The sequence below is a fragment of the Talpa europaea genome (assembly GCF_964194135.1).
Source record: "Talpa europaea genome assembly, chromosome: X".
In the NCBI taxonomy this organism is placed as follows: Eukaryota; Metazoa; Chordata; class Mammalia; order Eulipotyphla; family Talpidae; genus Talpa; species Talpa europaea.
Window position 1 is genome coordinate 36785495 of NC_140081.1, and position 16457 is coordinate 36801951.

Sequence of the window (16457 nt, forward strand, 5' to 3'; positions counted from 1 at the left end):
CCCTGGAATAGGGTGCTTCTTAGTTTTTCCCCCACCTTACATGGGGCAGGAGGGCTAGAAAGGGTTGGAGATGGGTATATCCCTTCCCCTGCACAGGAGACTAGAGCGTGGTGGTTTTTAATATTACCCTCCCCACAGGTTGATTACACTGTGGTAAAAGACAGGCCAGTTAGCTCTAGCTCCCAAGACCTCTGTGGCTCAATGTTTCAACGGTACAAAGGCTATGCCAGCATATTTGAACCTTATATTCTAGAGCCCCTAAGTACTATGGTTCAAAATGTGGCTTCCATAACATCATAAATTCAAGACCTAAAGTCCAAGCCTCTTTGTTCTAGAGTGCCAGTGTTCTGTCTCAAGGATGCTCTGGGAGAAGGACTACGAGATTTCTGTCTGGGTGGACCCAGGACTTTATGGTTTCTAAGAACTGCACGGCCAGTACACTGTATTTTCCAGACCTTGAAATAAAACAGTAGCAAATCTGTGGGGTCAGGAAGATTCATGGTCTCACATGCTTAAGGCCTTAATTTTTTTTCTTGGCTCAGGTTTTATGTGACCAGAATATTGTAGTTGAAGCTTCTGTGGTTCTGGACTCTTTTAAGAAACCTGGACTTTCGCAGTGGAGGGTCTCAGTAGTTCCAGGCCCCACAGTCTATTGTTTCGATGTTCCCAGGACTCCGTGGCTACAGATCTACATGGCTCTTGTAAGGTAGGCCCAGGCCTACAAAATCCCAGGGTGATAGGATAGTATGGTCACTGGTCCCAGGAAACCACAGCTCCAGTACTCTCTGCTTTCTGAGCCTTCTAATTACAGGAGGTCCTCAGGGTCTTTGCTACCTGCTTCACTGAACTTGGTACCAAACTCGGAGCCACTCGGGTCAGTAATGAACACCACACGTTTCTCTACAGGTGGGAGGCCTCTGGGGGCAAAGTGATGAATAAAACGGCTGTTGTAAATCTGGACCAAAAGAAGTGAAACCAAGAACTGTGCAAACCAGTCTTAACCAGGTCCCCCTTATTCTTCTGCACACCCTGTTCTTTTCCTTCCAGGGCCTTATCACTGTTTCTGGTTAAACAGGCATTTGTGTGATTGTTTGTTCAATGTCCATCTTCAACAGAACTGTGCTTCTGTTATTCAGACTGTCAGCCCCGGAACCTGCCCCAGAGCTGAGGAGTGAATGAGACTGTCTTCGGGCCCAAGGTTCCAGGATCAGGATCTCTGTAATATGTGAATTCCTGTCTGTGAGAGCTGGGCTTGCACAGTCTTGGCGGCCCCTAGGGACATTTTGCCTGGCCTCCAGGAACTCTGAGTATTGTTTTAACCTCCCTCCGTACAGTGAGTCTGGGGCCCAGCTCCATTGCTGCCAGGGGCTGAGAGTTTGCAGGGCCTCCCTCTCCTTAATCCTACTTTCTCTTGTTGCTGGGCAGAGCAGGGCTAGGGGGAGGGAGCAGAGACTGCTTGTTCAGAGGGGATTGGTTAAGCCAGGTGCAGATGCCTTGAGCTATCAGGGATGTGATTGGCTGCTGGCCCCCTTCCCCCACCCCATCTCTCCCTCTGCAGAGCCTGGGGCTGGGACAGCTGAGGGAAGGGGAGGGGGCATCTGGGAGGGCTCCCAGGACCAGTGTCAGCTCAGTCTAGGGAAGTTTGGACTTGCTGAGGGTCTGTGCTGCCCAGAAGCCTGAAGCAGGCTCTGCCCTGGGATCACAAGCTTATTCTCCTCTCTGCTGTTCAGGCACTCTGATCACAAGACTGGCCACTCTATCTCCTCACTGGAGGGGGGGGAAGAGGAAGAGGAGATGGGACATCTTGCCCTTCCCTTCACTCCAACCTTGATTTCATTTACAAGTGCCTGTGCAGGCTTTGTCTCCACCCTCTCACGGCACTTTGCAGCAGTTCACCTGGCATGTGCAGCCGTTCACTTTGCATGTGCAGTCACCCAGCCTGCACATGCCCAAGCCAAAGGCAGTTCCTCCCCTACGTGAATAGGTGAGAACTTCTGGTAAAATCACATGCCTACCCAGCCTGCTCCCAGACACACCTCACATCCTGTAAATCAGATGTATGATCCAGATAACAGGTCATCAACCTCTCAAACTCCCCTCAGCTGCCATCAGCGTGGTGAGGGTGGCCACATCACATAAGTGAAATCCCTGTCACTGTCTACTCCTCTTTCATGGAGGTGGGTAGGCCAGAAGGTCTGTTCAATTATTCTCCAATCTGACCAGACATCAGGTTTACCTGCAAACTTGTTAAAAGCATGTTATTGGTTCTTATTTTACTGATCAAGAGTTCAGAGGGTTTACCCCGTGCATCTGTATTTCAAACAAATAATTTAATAATTTTATATAGCAAGTGTGGCCTCTGAACACCAGATGAGCAAGATCAACTAAGATTATCAGCCAGGAAATATCTTAGGTCTACAAGTCCTGCAACGGTATCCTTAATGTCAGCCTGCACTTCACTCTGCCCTCTTGATGCCCTTCTTATTCTGAGTAGGGATTCCAGGGAAATCATGACATGATCATTGAGGATCCTGCTACATTTCATCTTTTGCCAAAGTCTCTTTTTCACAGAACAAGATGATGCCATCAATAAGTTAGATTCCTTGGGCATGGAGCCCAGGGACATGGGTGAAAATGGCTCTAGAATAGAAAATGGGAAACAATTAAGATACCCCCCTCAATGCTACTAGCCTCTGATATGCTCTTTATGCTGCTTCAGCTGGCCTAGTCACCTGTCCTAGTTACTGGTTTTCTACTTCCCTCACTGCTCTATCCCTTTCCGTGGTCCAGCTCCTAATGTATGATATGGTACGAAAAATCCTCCCATGTGTCTCCTCCCCTCCCAGGAAGGTCACCATACCCTGGGCTCCATCTCTCCCAGTTCTGCCCCATGGCTGACTCTCCTAGCATGAGTCTCTTCCTTCCAGCTGAGCATCATGACCAGCACATTATGGGTGCTGGCTAAGTAAAGGGATATATCTGCGCAGCATTTGGTCCTTTGCCAAGGCTTATTAACATAGGTGCTGTTCTTGTTTGGAGTATGGCTTAGGGGTAAGACAACTGGGAAATGGATTAGAGGAGGGAGGGAGAACCCTCTTATTTAATACTTTCCACAGTTACAGCACCATCTGCTCCCATATGTGTGGTCTCATTTAATTTTCACAACAGTTGTGTGGGGTGGGTATTACCATTACCAGCGTACGCATCCAAGCAGGAGCAGAGAACAGCCCAGGTCACATAGCCCATATAGGACAGAGCCAAGAATGAAAACCAGGCCTTCCTGCCTGCTCCTTAGCATTCTCATTGTAGAGTGGTTGGTGTCCTAGGGAAGGCACTGCACCAGAATACCCAGTCTTCGTGGCCCCTTTTCTGTTACCTTCACACTGGCAGACTCCTGTCAAGGTGGACCCTGACCTCCAACTCCCACCCCTCTCGATCCTCAGCAGAATCAGAGGCCTGTGAAGGCTTCACCCTTCACATGACATCACCTGCAGCCAGGGGTCTCTTGATTGACCCATCTATGGCCCTGGCCACATAGCTCAGTGCCCAGCTTGGACACGTGACCATCTCCACACAGCACAAACATGGGCATGCACACACATACAGCTGAGCTCAGCTTTCAAACTCATGGACATGGTGCATCATTGTAGGGTAAAGAAAATGTCAGGCTTTTCTGCCCTTCCGCCATCAGGATAGATGATGGATCCTTGTCCTGAATGCATGCCTGATGGCGGGCACCTGGAATAGGGTGTGGGCATAGGTAGATGGGATTCAGCTGAGTTAAGACTGTGCTTTTAAGGGTGGCGTCACGGGGACGCCAGCAGTAGCAGCAGCAGCAGTAGCAGTAGCAGAAGCCGAGAAGCAGCAGAACGAACGCTAGAGAGCCCAGATAGAGTGAAGACTTGCTGGGGGCTGGGAGGCCTACCAGCCTCCCGGCCCCCCAGCCAGCACCCCTGCCTGCCATATGCCTGGTGAACCCCAAATAAAAAACCTGCAAAAACCCATTAAGGACTCTGACTCCTCCTTTACCCGGTCTGCATGGGATCAGAAAACCTGCACTGTGCCCAGTTCCTGCCCTTACAACCATGCAGTTTACAAAGCACTTTGCCAGTGATTGTCACCCTCATCAGTCACAGTAGCTGTCACTGTATGCCAGGGAGCATTCTGAGTGCTTCCAGCCCACTATCGAACATGAGGCTTAGAGACCAGGCTGCATGAGCTAATCCTGTTCACATCTCACAGATCAAAGATAGGAGGCCAGAGAGGGGCAGGGGTGTGTCCCAGGCTACATGGAGACCACATGAAGGAGCTGGGACAGTTTAACCCCCAACTCCTACATCCCAGTAAAGGGTTCCTTCCACCAGAGCACACTGCCTGCTGACTCAAAATCCATAATTAGAATGTGTGTACACAATGTCCATGTTTGAGATAAAAATGTATGCCTGTGTCTCTGTATTTGTGCAGATTCCTCACACACCAGCTGTGATTAATAACATGCTCTTACACAGAAGAATGAATCGCCTGCTCATCTGAGCTTCCACAGCCCCTAGTGGTTTATCTGGGTGCTGTCATCGTTTCCTGACTGATCAGCCCAGTACTGTGGATTATAAACAGTATAGTCACTAATACATATTTGTTGAATGAACAAGTAAACATCTTAGTTGAGTGTCTGTGAGAGATTGCAGGACTCCTATTGAAATATTAACGTCCAGGCATCTACAATTTTGAAGCAAAACTCACTCTTCCTCAAGTAACTATTCTCCTTTTAAGAAACAGCTGCTGGCACCTGCTGATTAACAAAATTAAATTACTAGCCCTGGGAGATTTTGAATGCCTAAACATTTTTCTCCTAGTGACCACACAAACTAATCAGCCCAACTTTATGATCCACCAAGTCATAAAGTTGGGAATGAAATAACAATACCCTATCACTGAAGGGTAGCGGTATCAACAAAATCAGTGTGAAGCAGGTCCTGAAAGCATAAGAGAGTTACAGGAGATTCACACTCCCATTGCACCTACTCCTGCTGCAAGGCACCTAAGTCCTGTGGGGAGTTCCCCATAACCACCTTACTGAAGAAATATAGATGACATGGCATGATAAGCAGGAACTACTGTAGCTGGAATTTGGTGGCTGTGGTATTACAGCTCCACTCAGGTGTGATTTTGATGAGAACTATGGAAGGGAAATTATTCTAGGAGGCAAAACTCAGAACCATGTGCCTGGTTGACCTCTGTCTAGAAAGTGACCTGGCTAGGGGCACTGATCAACACTGATAAACAACCTGGACAGATGGTCAGAAACTGGTAAAGAATATGACTGACAGATAGTAATACCAATAATGCAACAAAATTGTAAGTGCTTATTAAGTGCAAAGTATAGTGTAAGGGCTTTGCCTATATATATAGGAGTAAGATCTCTCTGAATGGGCTGGATATAAGAATATTTGTGCCACATATGAATACTTACCCGAAGGAACATGATGACCCAGTCTGTGAAGCTCTACTCTACCTCTTTCTGCAGACATCCCAGTGCCTGTTTGATGAGCCAATGAACACTGGTATTATTGCCAGTTACATAAATTGCTAGTAACCGTATGTAATTTATACATCACAATGTAAATAAATTATAAAGGTACTCATGAAATAGTTAAATGTTAATAGCTATTTAAATTTTAAACCAACTTTTAACTTAAAAATTTTATTAAACTTGTAATAAATTTTAAAATCTTAAGTATAAAGTACAAATATGCATAATTATTAAATAGATATCAACATGTATTATATCTAGTATTCAAATTCCAGGGGTAAGATATTAGGATGAAAATGTCTAAAAAGGCTTTGGGGTGGGGTGATAATGAAAAATAAGTGACAAAACACTCCTATCAAGGGAAAGATACATGATACAGTCCAGAATTATTTAGAATTTAATTAATGATATACCAAAGACTGAAAATTGTGTAAGTTCATTCATTAAAATAATGGCCTCCAAAGTGTTCAAGATGGCAAAATATTAACTGGAGTCTGTCCCCATTTCACCTACTCCTCACTTTTCCTGGCTTTGGTCACTGTAGTTGCCTAGAATCAGACTTGATCTCATTTCCTGTCCTACCTGCTGAATAAAAGGCAAGCACCCATCTAATCAAACTCCACACCTTGTAGAAAGGGAAGAAGTATTGGGTAGCCCTGCAAGGCCAGTGGTCTATGGAGGCAAGAGAAGAAGGCAGAGTTTTTCATGACCATGATTCACCTTTATCAAGCACTTTCAACTTAATTTTTATTACAATTAATTTCCAAGTTTTGGGGCCTCCCTGGTGGTGCAAGTTGAGCACAGTGCTGTGAAGATGTCTGCAGCCTCTGCAGTGCCAGTTTGATCCCGGCTGGCCTCGGAGCAACCCACATGGCGCAGGAGACCTCTCCTGTCTCACCCACTGCTCCCCTCAGCAGTGTATTTCGTCAGTCTGCCTGCTTTGTTCCCTACTCTGTCTCTGGTGAATCCTCTCACCCTCCTGCACATCTGGCCTGTACCCCAGCTCTTGTATAAATAAATCTTAAAAAATTTCCAAGTTCCTTGCCAACCCTATTATCCTGTAAAGTCCTATTACCCCTTGGAATCTGAGGGGGCCCCAGAAATGGTACCAACCCACTAGAGACTCCTTCCTAGGCTTAAACTGCCTCTGACAGGTATCTACCTCTCCCAGGTAGTATCTGGTCCCTAAAGAAACCACAGCCTATGGAGTCAAGGAAAGAACTTCAGCTACACTGGTGAAGCATACCGTAATAGCAAAAGCATGTCTTGATTCATGTCCACAAGCAAGGTGCTACCTTGTTCTGGATGGAGCTCTTTAACTCCTGTTCCCAAAGGAATAAAAGTTGTTCCTTTAATGATAAGTGTATAGTAGAGGAGAGGCAGCCATTATGAGGGCTTCATTGTCCACATAGTTCTGTTCCAGTGATTAGGGAGTCTCATGATGTGGTGATTAAATAATGAAGGCTTCCTAACCAGAAAGGACACAGGAAATATTCCCCGAAATGGGAAGGGGAACTTCTGATTGCCTAAGGGTCCTGTGCCTCAGTGTGCAGTGTGGCTGGGAGGATAACACCTTCCACCATATAAAGGGACTTTCACACTTGGCTCATAATGCTCTTCTCTACCCCAACTCCTGCCACCATCCTGGGAGATTTCACTATCCACTTGGATAATACAGTCTGCATCCTGGCCTCTGAGGCCATTGACCTTTCATGCCCAGGATCCACAGACAACCTGGATGTTATTACCCAGAGCTCTTCTCAAATACCAGGATGCCACTAACCATCTGATTAGTCTCCCAGTTCATCTTTCCCCTTCTATCAATACCCCTTTCCCAGACACTGAGAACACTGCTACATATATAGTAGGCACTTAGGGTACTCACTTAACATTATGCCCTATTCGTAACTTCTGATGCTCCTGCCCACAAACCCCATCACTGTCTCCCAATCTACCACACTCTCCTCTTCCTTCACAAGCCTGCCTGGATCCTATTGTTCATCTCTTCTACTCTGTATCTATTATGTGTCAAACACTGTGGACACAATAGTGAAAATAAAAACTCATATACTCACTGCCCTTGATCTTTATCTTTATTCCAGACCCAAATAACAGACTAAAAACTTAGAAATAACACTTATCTTTTTTTTATTCTGACACCAACATTACTGAGCACGTTGGGGTCAGAGTTCCCCAAATCATGGGCTTCATCCTCTATTGGAGCCTCTCCAAAGCCTAACAACCCCCATAACCCCCATTCTATGTCCGATCCTACATATCTTCCCCTACCACCTCCTTAGGGGCTGGGTTGCTGAGCCAGTCTTCCAACTCCTCCCTCTCCATTGACTTCTGCCTGCTCAAATCGTTCTCCTTTTCCATGAAAATCCTAGATTGTTCCTGTCTCCCTTAGCTACCCACCTTTCTCTCCTTCCTGTCTTGTTTAAGGTTTTTAAAAGGAGAATCTAGACTTGAAGTCCAGTCTTTGCTCCAGACTTGCCCACCTCAGATCTCGTCTTCAGAGTGTGTCCTCTGTGTCTATAACCCGATTCCCCATTCCACTGCAATGCTGAATGCATGCAACAACCCCTATCTGAGAGGCATACTAATATCACTGCCCTGCATCTAACAAAGTCACCTCAAACTAAGCAGACTGGCATGTAAACTTTCCCAAGTCATTTTTAAAGGTGATAGCAAAAATGTTTGATAGTCCACGAAAAAAACAAACAAACAATAAACTCAGAAATGTAAAGTAGGTTTAATGTAGAGTGTCAACTTCAACTGATTGATTGTGGCTGCCTGGAGTGCTGTGTTGAGTAAGTTTCTGAGGATGCACCCTGGCTCAAAGAGAAAGACTGCTGAGATTAGCAGTATCTGTAAACACAAGTGAAAAAAATCAAAATGTCAATATGCACTAAACAGGAAGGAATAAAATGCCCAAAACTGTTTCCTCGTGTGGTCTTCTATCTCTGGCACTGGCTGCCCCCACCAAATCTAAGTAGATACCTGAAATCTCACTTGTAGGAGAAACCACAGGCACCAGAGCTGCCACTGGTGCTGGCACTAGCTCCACCGAGGCCAGCAAAGAGCCCAAATGTAAGAGTGGCAGTGAGGCTGGTACTTGTACTGAAGCTGGAGCTGGCGCCAGCACTTGCACTGGCTCCTCCACTCTCTTGGGTTTTGGCTTTTGCTTCAGCTCCCACCTGGATCCGGGCTTTGGCCCAGGGTCCAATATCAGCTTCATCCCAATTGCAGGGCCCAGCGGCATTCTCAGAGCCAAGCCCAATGCCCATACGAGCTCTGATCTCAGCCCTTATCTTGGCTTCAGCTGCAGCCTCTGCTGCAGCTTTTAAATCTGCTTCCATTGCCTCTCGGTACTGAGCTGCCCATTCCTTGGGGTCCTTCTTTTGTACCTGAAACAGAAATAACCACCATCAGAAGGATGAGAATCCAAGCATGGCAGACACCATGCTTTTTGCTACATGCAATAACAGTACAATAAATACTACTAGTAATTATATATTTAATATTCCTAATCTGACACAAGTTCTGTGACCTTGGAGGTATCACCTAACAACCTCTCTGAGCCTGTATTTTCTCATCTGCATTAAGGCAATGACATATAATTGAGTGTTAAACAATTCAAATGAAGTGTTTGGTACATTAACAGAGGCTTCAGAATGTTCATGCACGAGCTGTAGGCTGCTAAGCACACTACCTGTCCCACCCAGGAACAGCTCATGTTCTCAATCTGCCAAGCTGGGAAGCTCTTCAATTACCTTGCAGGCAAACTTGAGGACTTTCATCTTGCTGGTCTCATAGTAGGAACGCAGACCCCAGAAGAACTCATACTCAGGGGGATTACTATTAGGGACTCTGGCATAATCCAGATACCTTGAAAAGAGAAGTTCAGTCTTTATGCCTAAGGCCACCTATGGCCCATCCATGGGGACTGGACAGGATCTAGGTGGTAATCACCTCCCAACTAAATACTGCAGCTTTTCTTCCAATAGAGTCCCATCCCCTGGGTTCTGCCAGGAAGTAACGTGGAGGGGAGGTGTGGGAGGGGAATACACATGTAGGGTGTTTGTTCCTTAGAAGGCCACAGTTTTCTGCCCCTTGTCAATGAACCCACATTCCTGTTGGGTGTGCTATAGAAAAGTCATTTCTTCAGACCCCCTGCCCTGAGCACATCCCACCACAGGGGCTCATCTATAGCTTGACGGAGCCTTGGGACAGTTCATCTTAAAAATGACTGTCGGGGCAGAAAAAGTTAACCAAGTATATTCCACGCATACTCCTTAGTCTGTGTGTGTGCCTGTACGTGCACAAGTGCACATGCTAACATACTGTGTGACTGACTGCACGCATGCTCTGCAAGGACCAAAAGGGTGGCCCTGGCCAGAAAATCAAGAGGGTTGGGGTCCAGGCCTGCATGGACCCCCTTATTAGCTGCACCATGTTCAGATTTCAACTCTGAGTCCCAGTTTCCTCAAATATAAATGGGAATGGAATGGCACCACTTACTCTGAAGTGCTGCACCTCCCCCTGCAGTGACCTTCAGGGCTAATGGCTGTTGCCATGGTCCCTGAGGTCCCGCATGGGCAAGGAACCAGGCACGCAGGGGGAGAACAGCAAATTCCCTAAGATGCAGAGAAGCCGACTGCCTGCCAAGAGATAACAACTACCAGAAGCCGCCACAAAGCCTTAAAAGGGATGCTGACCACACGGAACCTTATCTCGCTTTCTCAAGGCCCACAAACTTTATTCTGCTACAACTGTCTTTCCAAAATCTTTCCTTTCTCTGGTCATTGATTGCTGATTAAAAAACATATGTAATCTAATAACTAGGCTAATTCAAATGAAACATTACTAAACTCTGTGTAATAATAGAATTGTTAGTTTTATGATTTCTGTCATTGTGTCCTTGGCTTTGTTAGCTTTGATCTTACGAAAAGTATATTCACCCATGCTAATTAATAAATAAGTTAGTGGTAGTGAGTAGTTATTAAAACAAAAAAAAGTAATTACATAGAACAAAAGAAAGAATTAATAGCCTGTCTACTCAGAAATGTAGCTAAGTCCAGATGTAACTTCGGACATAGATCACTGCCCTGTCAATGATAAGCTAAACCTATGAGCCAGCTAGTTTAGTTCACTGATAACCTATCCTATTCCTTTAGAAAAACATATATATACTGACCACTGACTCAAATAAAGTTGCACTCAGATTTACACTCTCTCTTGAAGTGTGTCTGTCATTTCTTTCACCAAATCCCTGACCACCCTGCGCAGTCTCTCAACCCTGAGACGGCCTCATCGTTCACTGCTGTGCTGGTCCGCGGCACTGAAGTATAGTTATAAAAATGTAATGAGATGTAAAAGTCAAGTTCCAGGCACGGCTGCATAAAGCTAACATTCTATGGCATTTCTTTATGGAAGTCCTGGTTAGTAAAGTAAAAAGAACCAAGGCCATGATCTAAACACAGGTCTTGAATGTGCTACTTGTGTAACATTAAGCAAATGACTTCATCTCGCTATGCCTCAGTTTCCTCACATTACAATGCTGGTGATGACAACCCTTCCCTTATAGAACTATTCTGAAGCAATGTGTGACAGTACATGTAATAGATCAGGAAATAAGTGTTGCTACTGCCTGTCACTAACTCAGGAATAAACTACCACCAGCATACACATGCAAATGTATACGTCATACATAACTGATCACTAAGTTGTGACATAGGCAAAATGCATGGAATATACAAACACCATACAGATACTTACTTTTGCTTCACAAACTCATCAGTAATGAGCTTCTTCACATCCCCAAAAAGTGAGTGATGTATCCTGAGAGCAGAGAAAGAAACATACATACCTACATACATACATACTATCAGGTTTGTGGTGACTCCCAGATATGGACAGAGGTATTTCCAACATGGAAGAGAAGATTCCAGCAGAAGAGGGAAGTGCCACAGAATTCCAAGAGAAAGTGAGAGATCAGAAAGCTTAGGACCATTTCCCCATCCATCCCAATCATAACCCTGGGCACGCCCCCATATCCAGTCCTGCACCCCCCCACCCTGCCTGCTCCACCAGACCACCAGGCTGATGCAATCCTGTGACTGTCCTCTCGTGCCAAAGGACAACATGGACAGCAAGCACTGAGAGAGCCCAATCATACCCAGGTCGCAATCCCAACTTGCGTAGCACCTCCCAGATGACAGCTGCAAGGAGTGGCAAGAAAGGGGACAGAGACAACAAAAAATGAACATGCAGAATTCTCAACATAGCCACCCATTCAACTGCACACCCAACCACTCACCCTCGCTCGACCGATTTCCATTCATGAAGATGATGCTAAGAAGCACCATGAGGAGACCCAACTTTGGTGAGTCCTTTGTTCTAGGGGAATAATAGGACAGAGAGATTTATGTCCAGCAGCAATATGCAAATAACACATCAGCCAGCTCACTAGGGACCCTGGGCAAGACACGCTGAATCTTAGTGTCCTATGCAGTAAAACGGAAAATCACATCCCATCACTCTGAGCCCTTTCTTTCCATCCCAGACTCCTCAGTCTCAAGAAAATGCTAGGCACAGCCCTACTGATATTCTTATCCTTAGAGCATTATGATCTACCCACACCAGGAATCCCTCCCTTGAGAAACCACTGCACTAAAGCCAGACTAGGCATTCAATAGGAAGAGACAAGCAACAGGTCTGCTTCCCTGAGAAGCTGCTAGAGAAACAGAAAACCTGACAATATAATGTTTTGGCCCAGGCCTCTATAACCTCCAGTCAATTAAATCAGGTATTACTATTGTGTCAAGGTGCCAAGTACATGAAGGAGTTGTAACAGGGGCTTTTTCAGTCCTGTCTTTCCCAATTCTGTAGGGGAACATAGGGAAAGAAGATAGGAACAGGGTAGTAGCACAGACAAAAGTAGAAGCCCCCTCCCATCCCAGTCCTTTTGTAGCTTACGTTCCCAGTATGCCCGCATCAGTGGGCTCTAAGGTGCTGAGAAGAATGTACAAGTGGTCATTCTTATCAATTTCCTTCAACTGAATCCCAAATACCTGTGGATGGGAAAAATAGTTTGTGAGCTCACAAAATTCAGCTTCCTGGGCACCCCACATCTCCTGATGTACCTAGGATGTGTGTGTATATGTAAGAAATTGGTGAAATAATGCACCTAAGGCACTAAGTGGCCAGCACACTGCAAACAGGCAACAAATGTACTACTACTATCAAAATATTTGTGATTAACAGGAATCTAGAAAGACATTCTCTAATAGAAAATGGGAGAAGTGAGCATCTGGAATACATTAAAAGACATGAAGCCAGTACTAAGCTAGGTGGCTTGTGTTCTAGCTGTGCTTTTACCACTGACTGTGTGACACCTGGCTAGCCTACGTTCCTCCCTAAGCTACTTTTTGCCCATTTGCAGTGATGGGTCTGGATTAGTGTCTATGGTTCCTCCCTCCCAGAAAGGACATGTACACTTTCATTGGATTCATTGCTTCCCCATTGTGCCCATCCCCCAGGGTTGCCCCTTCACCTTCTCCAAGGAATAGCCTGCTCGTTCAATGATTTCAGGGTACACGTCAGTGTATTCTTTGATGATGTCCTTCAGCATTTCTGCAAGGGGAAAGTATTGGAAGCAGCTGGGCTGAAATGCAGCCAAGTGGTCCCCATATGCAAGATATAGATCTTTTGCCCATCCTATTGTGAGTAGCATAAACAGGTTCTGAGATAATGAAGAGAGGCTAGCACTGCCAAAGAAAAATTTGGGCAGGACAGAGGTGGGCAAATAGGAGCAAGGAATGCCCCCCAGCACACGGGGGAGAGAATGGTGGAGGGCACTGCTAGGGAGAGGCACAGTTAGTGGGACTCTACCTGAGCGTTTGATGGGAATCTTTGTTTGATCTTTAACCAACAGGTACTTCACCAAATCGTTTGCCTGGGGGAATACAAAAGGATGGAAATATCAAAATACATTTATAGAAGACTTGAGAAGATGGTAAAAATTAAGGCAAGCAATGCAGTGGAAAGGCAGAACACATAGAACAGAGATCTTACTCTCCCTTGCAAAAGGGCCACATCTCGAGGTGGTAGTACTTCAGTCTCTTGGGATGACTGAAGCTTTGCAGCTCTGCGGCGAGCCTTGCCCCTACGGGCTTTAGGTGACCTCAAAGAGAGCAAAGCCCTACGGGCCCAAGCAGCCAGTCGAGTCCTTGATGCCCTTCGGGCCCAAAAGGCTATGGGGCCCCTTGAAGCCCTGCGGGCCATTGAGGCCATTAGGGCCTTTGAGACCCTTCGACCACCTGTGGTTCCAGAAGCCTGACTCTGATCACTGCTGCCATCCTCATCCCCATTCAGATGCTTCACCTGCATCAACAAAGAAAAAGTGCATCACAAGATGAAGTAGATGGTCTTCCTTCCTTATCCTATCTTTTCCAGAAAGCCCCTGCTAACCTCATTCCCATATTAATAGCGTGGCTCACTAGATATTGGCTATGCTGAGTCATGGGTTTGTCTTTCACTGGCTTCCAAGCGGGAGTTCTATCTCCCCACCAGGCCAAAAGCAACCCAAGAATGAAGCCTAATGTTTCTCTTCCTATGTCCATCACTGGCCCTACTTGTACCACCCCTAACTAGTCACTCCACCTCTTTGGAAGTCAGCTTCCTTCTCTATAAAACTGGGTCACTTTCAAGATTTAATAAGATAACCTATGCGAATGTGTCTAGCTCAGATATAACACATGATAGCTACTGTGTAACTATATACCATATCACATTCAGATTACAGTTATGTATATTTCTGTCTCATCTCCCCACCAGTTTATATTCTCCCCACAGCCTGATGTACACAGGTAATTTTCTAAATGTTTGCAGAACAAATCAATCAACTGACAGAAGACTGGAAAGGCAAGGGTAATGATTGCAAGGTCTTACCTTTCGGGCTTTCTTAGCCTTGACCTTGGACTGAGTATCCTGATGCTCCTGAGCCTGGGCAGCAGCACCCTCAGGCTCAGATTGGTCTGTTGAAGCCTGAGAGGCAGCAGCTTCAGTGTCTAGAGCCTTTGCATTGACCTTGGTATCAGCCACACAGCTGACCTTTTTGATCTCAGTGGCAGGCATTATCAGAGCCTTTGGGTCGGCATTTTGCATCTTGGGATGAGCTGCTGGACTCTTCTTTTCAGCTGCCAGAACCTGAGTATCAATCAGCTTAGTGGTAGGTGATGACTTAATGCCAGCTGCCTCCTGAGCCTCTGTGGCCTTTGAGACCTCTGTGGCCTTTGAGATCCCCGTGGTTTTTGAGACCTTCACAGCCTCTGAGACCTCTGATGTCTTTGAGGCCTTTGGTGTCTTTGAAACCTCCAAGTTCTGGGTCACTGTCAATTGGGTCTGCATCTTCAAGCTGCTGACCTTTTCTGAAGCTTCAGGCTGCATGAGGAAACAGGGAAACTCACAGACCATCCCCCCACCCCGAACTAAGCAAAAGGTTCCAAAACTCCAGGGCCTCACTTCTCTGTCCTATAGCACCTTGTAATTGTAGTGTGCTTTGACCACCTCACTCCACGGGCTACCCTTCCTCTGAGCAGTAACTGATTGCTAAAGAGGGACCAGCTTGCTCTCTCCTCTTCCAGACCTCCTTTCTCCCTCTATTGGGATGGAACCAGGCAGGGAAATGGGTGGAAAAGGACAAAAATGGAGGGTAAGGGCCACGGGATTTGGGGCAGCAACAGGGGCAGGAGAAGAAAAATAACCAGGGAGAAGCCTTACCTGGAAGCCAGTTGAATCTGAACCACTCTCGCTTGTGTCAGACATGACTTAAGTTGGCCTGGCAAGGGCTGAACCTTAAGAAGTGAAGGCCTAGGTCAAAGGGAGAGTCCAATGAAAGCCCACTGTTCTGTTCGGCCTGGAGATTATCCTCACTTTCCCTAGGCCCAAGTCCCAAAACCCTCCTCCACCCCCAATGAGTTGGTTCTCAGATTCAGTAATCCAGAGCATCTGCGTCTCAATTCTCTGCAGCCGCACCCTCCCGTTCTCCAGGAAGATGTGCCAGCGCGGCAGCTGAGGTACCCGCCCCTTTTCCCAGAGCACCGCCCCCCCCCCCCACCAGCCGCAGGTCGAAAGTGCGCGTGCGCATCCCATGCAGGGCCCGCATCCGCCCCGCCTGTTTTCATCGCGCACAGGCGCATTCCGCAGTTAGCGCTTTACACGCCCCTTTCTAGCAACCCATAGTGCGCGTGCGCAAGAGCAATGGCCTCAGCCCAGCACCCTTTCCCATCACACGCCCCTCTCTGGGTCCGCAGTATCTTTCGGTCCCGCCCTCTCCCCAACAAGCCTTCCTCTCAAATTGTCGCAGTGTCTGGTGGTCCCGGCCCCTTCCCGACTCACACCCATCCCACCAAATCCAAGGTCCCGCCCGGTCCCGCCCATTTTTAATAACCCCCCCCCCAAACAGGAGCAAAGTGCTCTCGGTTCCACCCCTTCCCACTACACCCCCTCCTCAAATCTGTATTGAGCTAGTGATTCCATCTTGGGCCCAACAAAACCGGGTCCAGTCCCCTCCCTTACCAGCCGGATGGATCCGGTATGATCCGGTCCTCAAGGCAGGTTTTCTCTGGATCCTAGAGGGTGGGGCCGACCCCTACTGGACTCTCATCTACAGCTGGCTCCAGCTACTCACCTCGTCCTGCTATAATTCCCACTTATGTCCACTCTCTTCAAGCCCCTTCGAAACTCGGAGACTGCCCTCCCTCCTCTAGGCCGGAAGTGGTCCCGCCCCTTTCCGCCTCCCTAGGGGGCCTTGGTCCCAGCCAGTCTGCCCTTCCCCCACTCCCTGTTCATTCCTTATCCCCCCCCCTCTGTATTTTCTCTGCCTTGCTCCCCATTTCCTATCCCCCGTGGCATTTCTTAT

The 16457-nt window shown here is 47.0% G+C and overlaps 1 protein-coding gene across 1 annotated transcript; it reads right to left on the minus strand.

Annotated features, from left to right (window-relative positions):
• Positions 1 to 8269: 8269 nt before the first annotated feature.
• Positions 8270 to 15361, minus strand: MAGED2 (MAGE family member D2; the record flags this gene model as incomplete). The annotated part of the gene is made up of 12 exons (XM_084259076.1): positions 8270 to 8401; positions 8534 to 8940; positions 9307 to 9421; positions 11312 to 11374; positions 11712 to 11754; positions 11853 to 11932; positions 12512 to 12606; positions 13089 to 13168; positions 13427 to 13490; positions 13610 to 13918; positions 14486 to 14977; positions 15317 to 15361. The coding sequence occupies 11 exons, from the start codon at positions 15359 to 15361 to the stop codon at positions 8542 to 8544; spliced, it is 1785 nt and encodes a 594-aa protein (XP_084115202.1). The 3' UTR covers positions 8270 to 8401; positions 8534 to 8541.
• Between the last annotated feature and the right edge of the window lie 1096 nt (positions 15362 to 16457).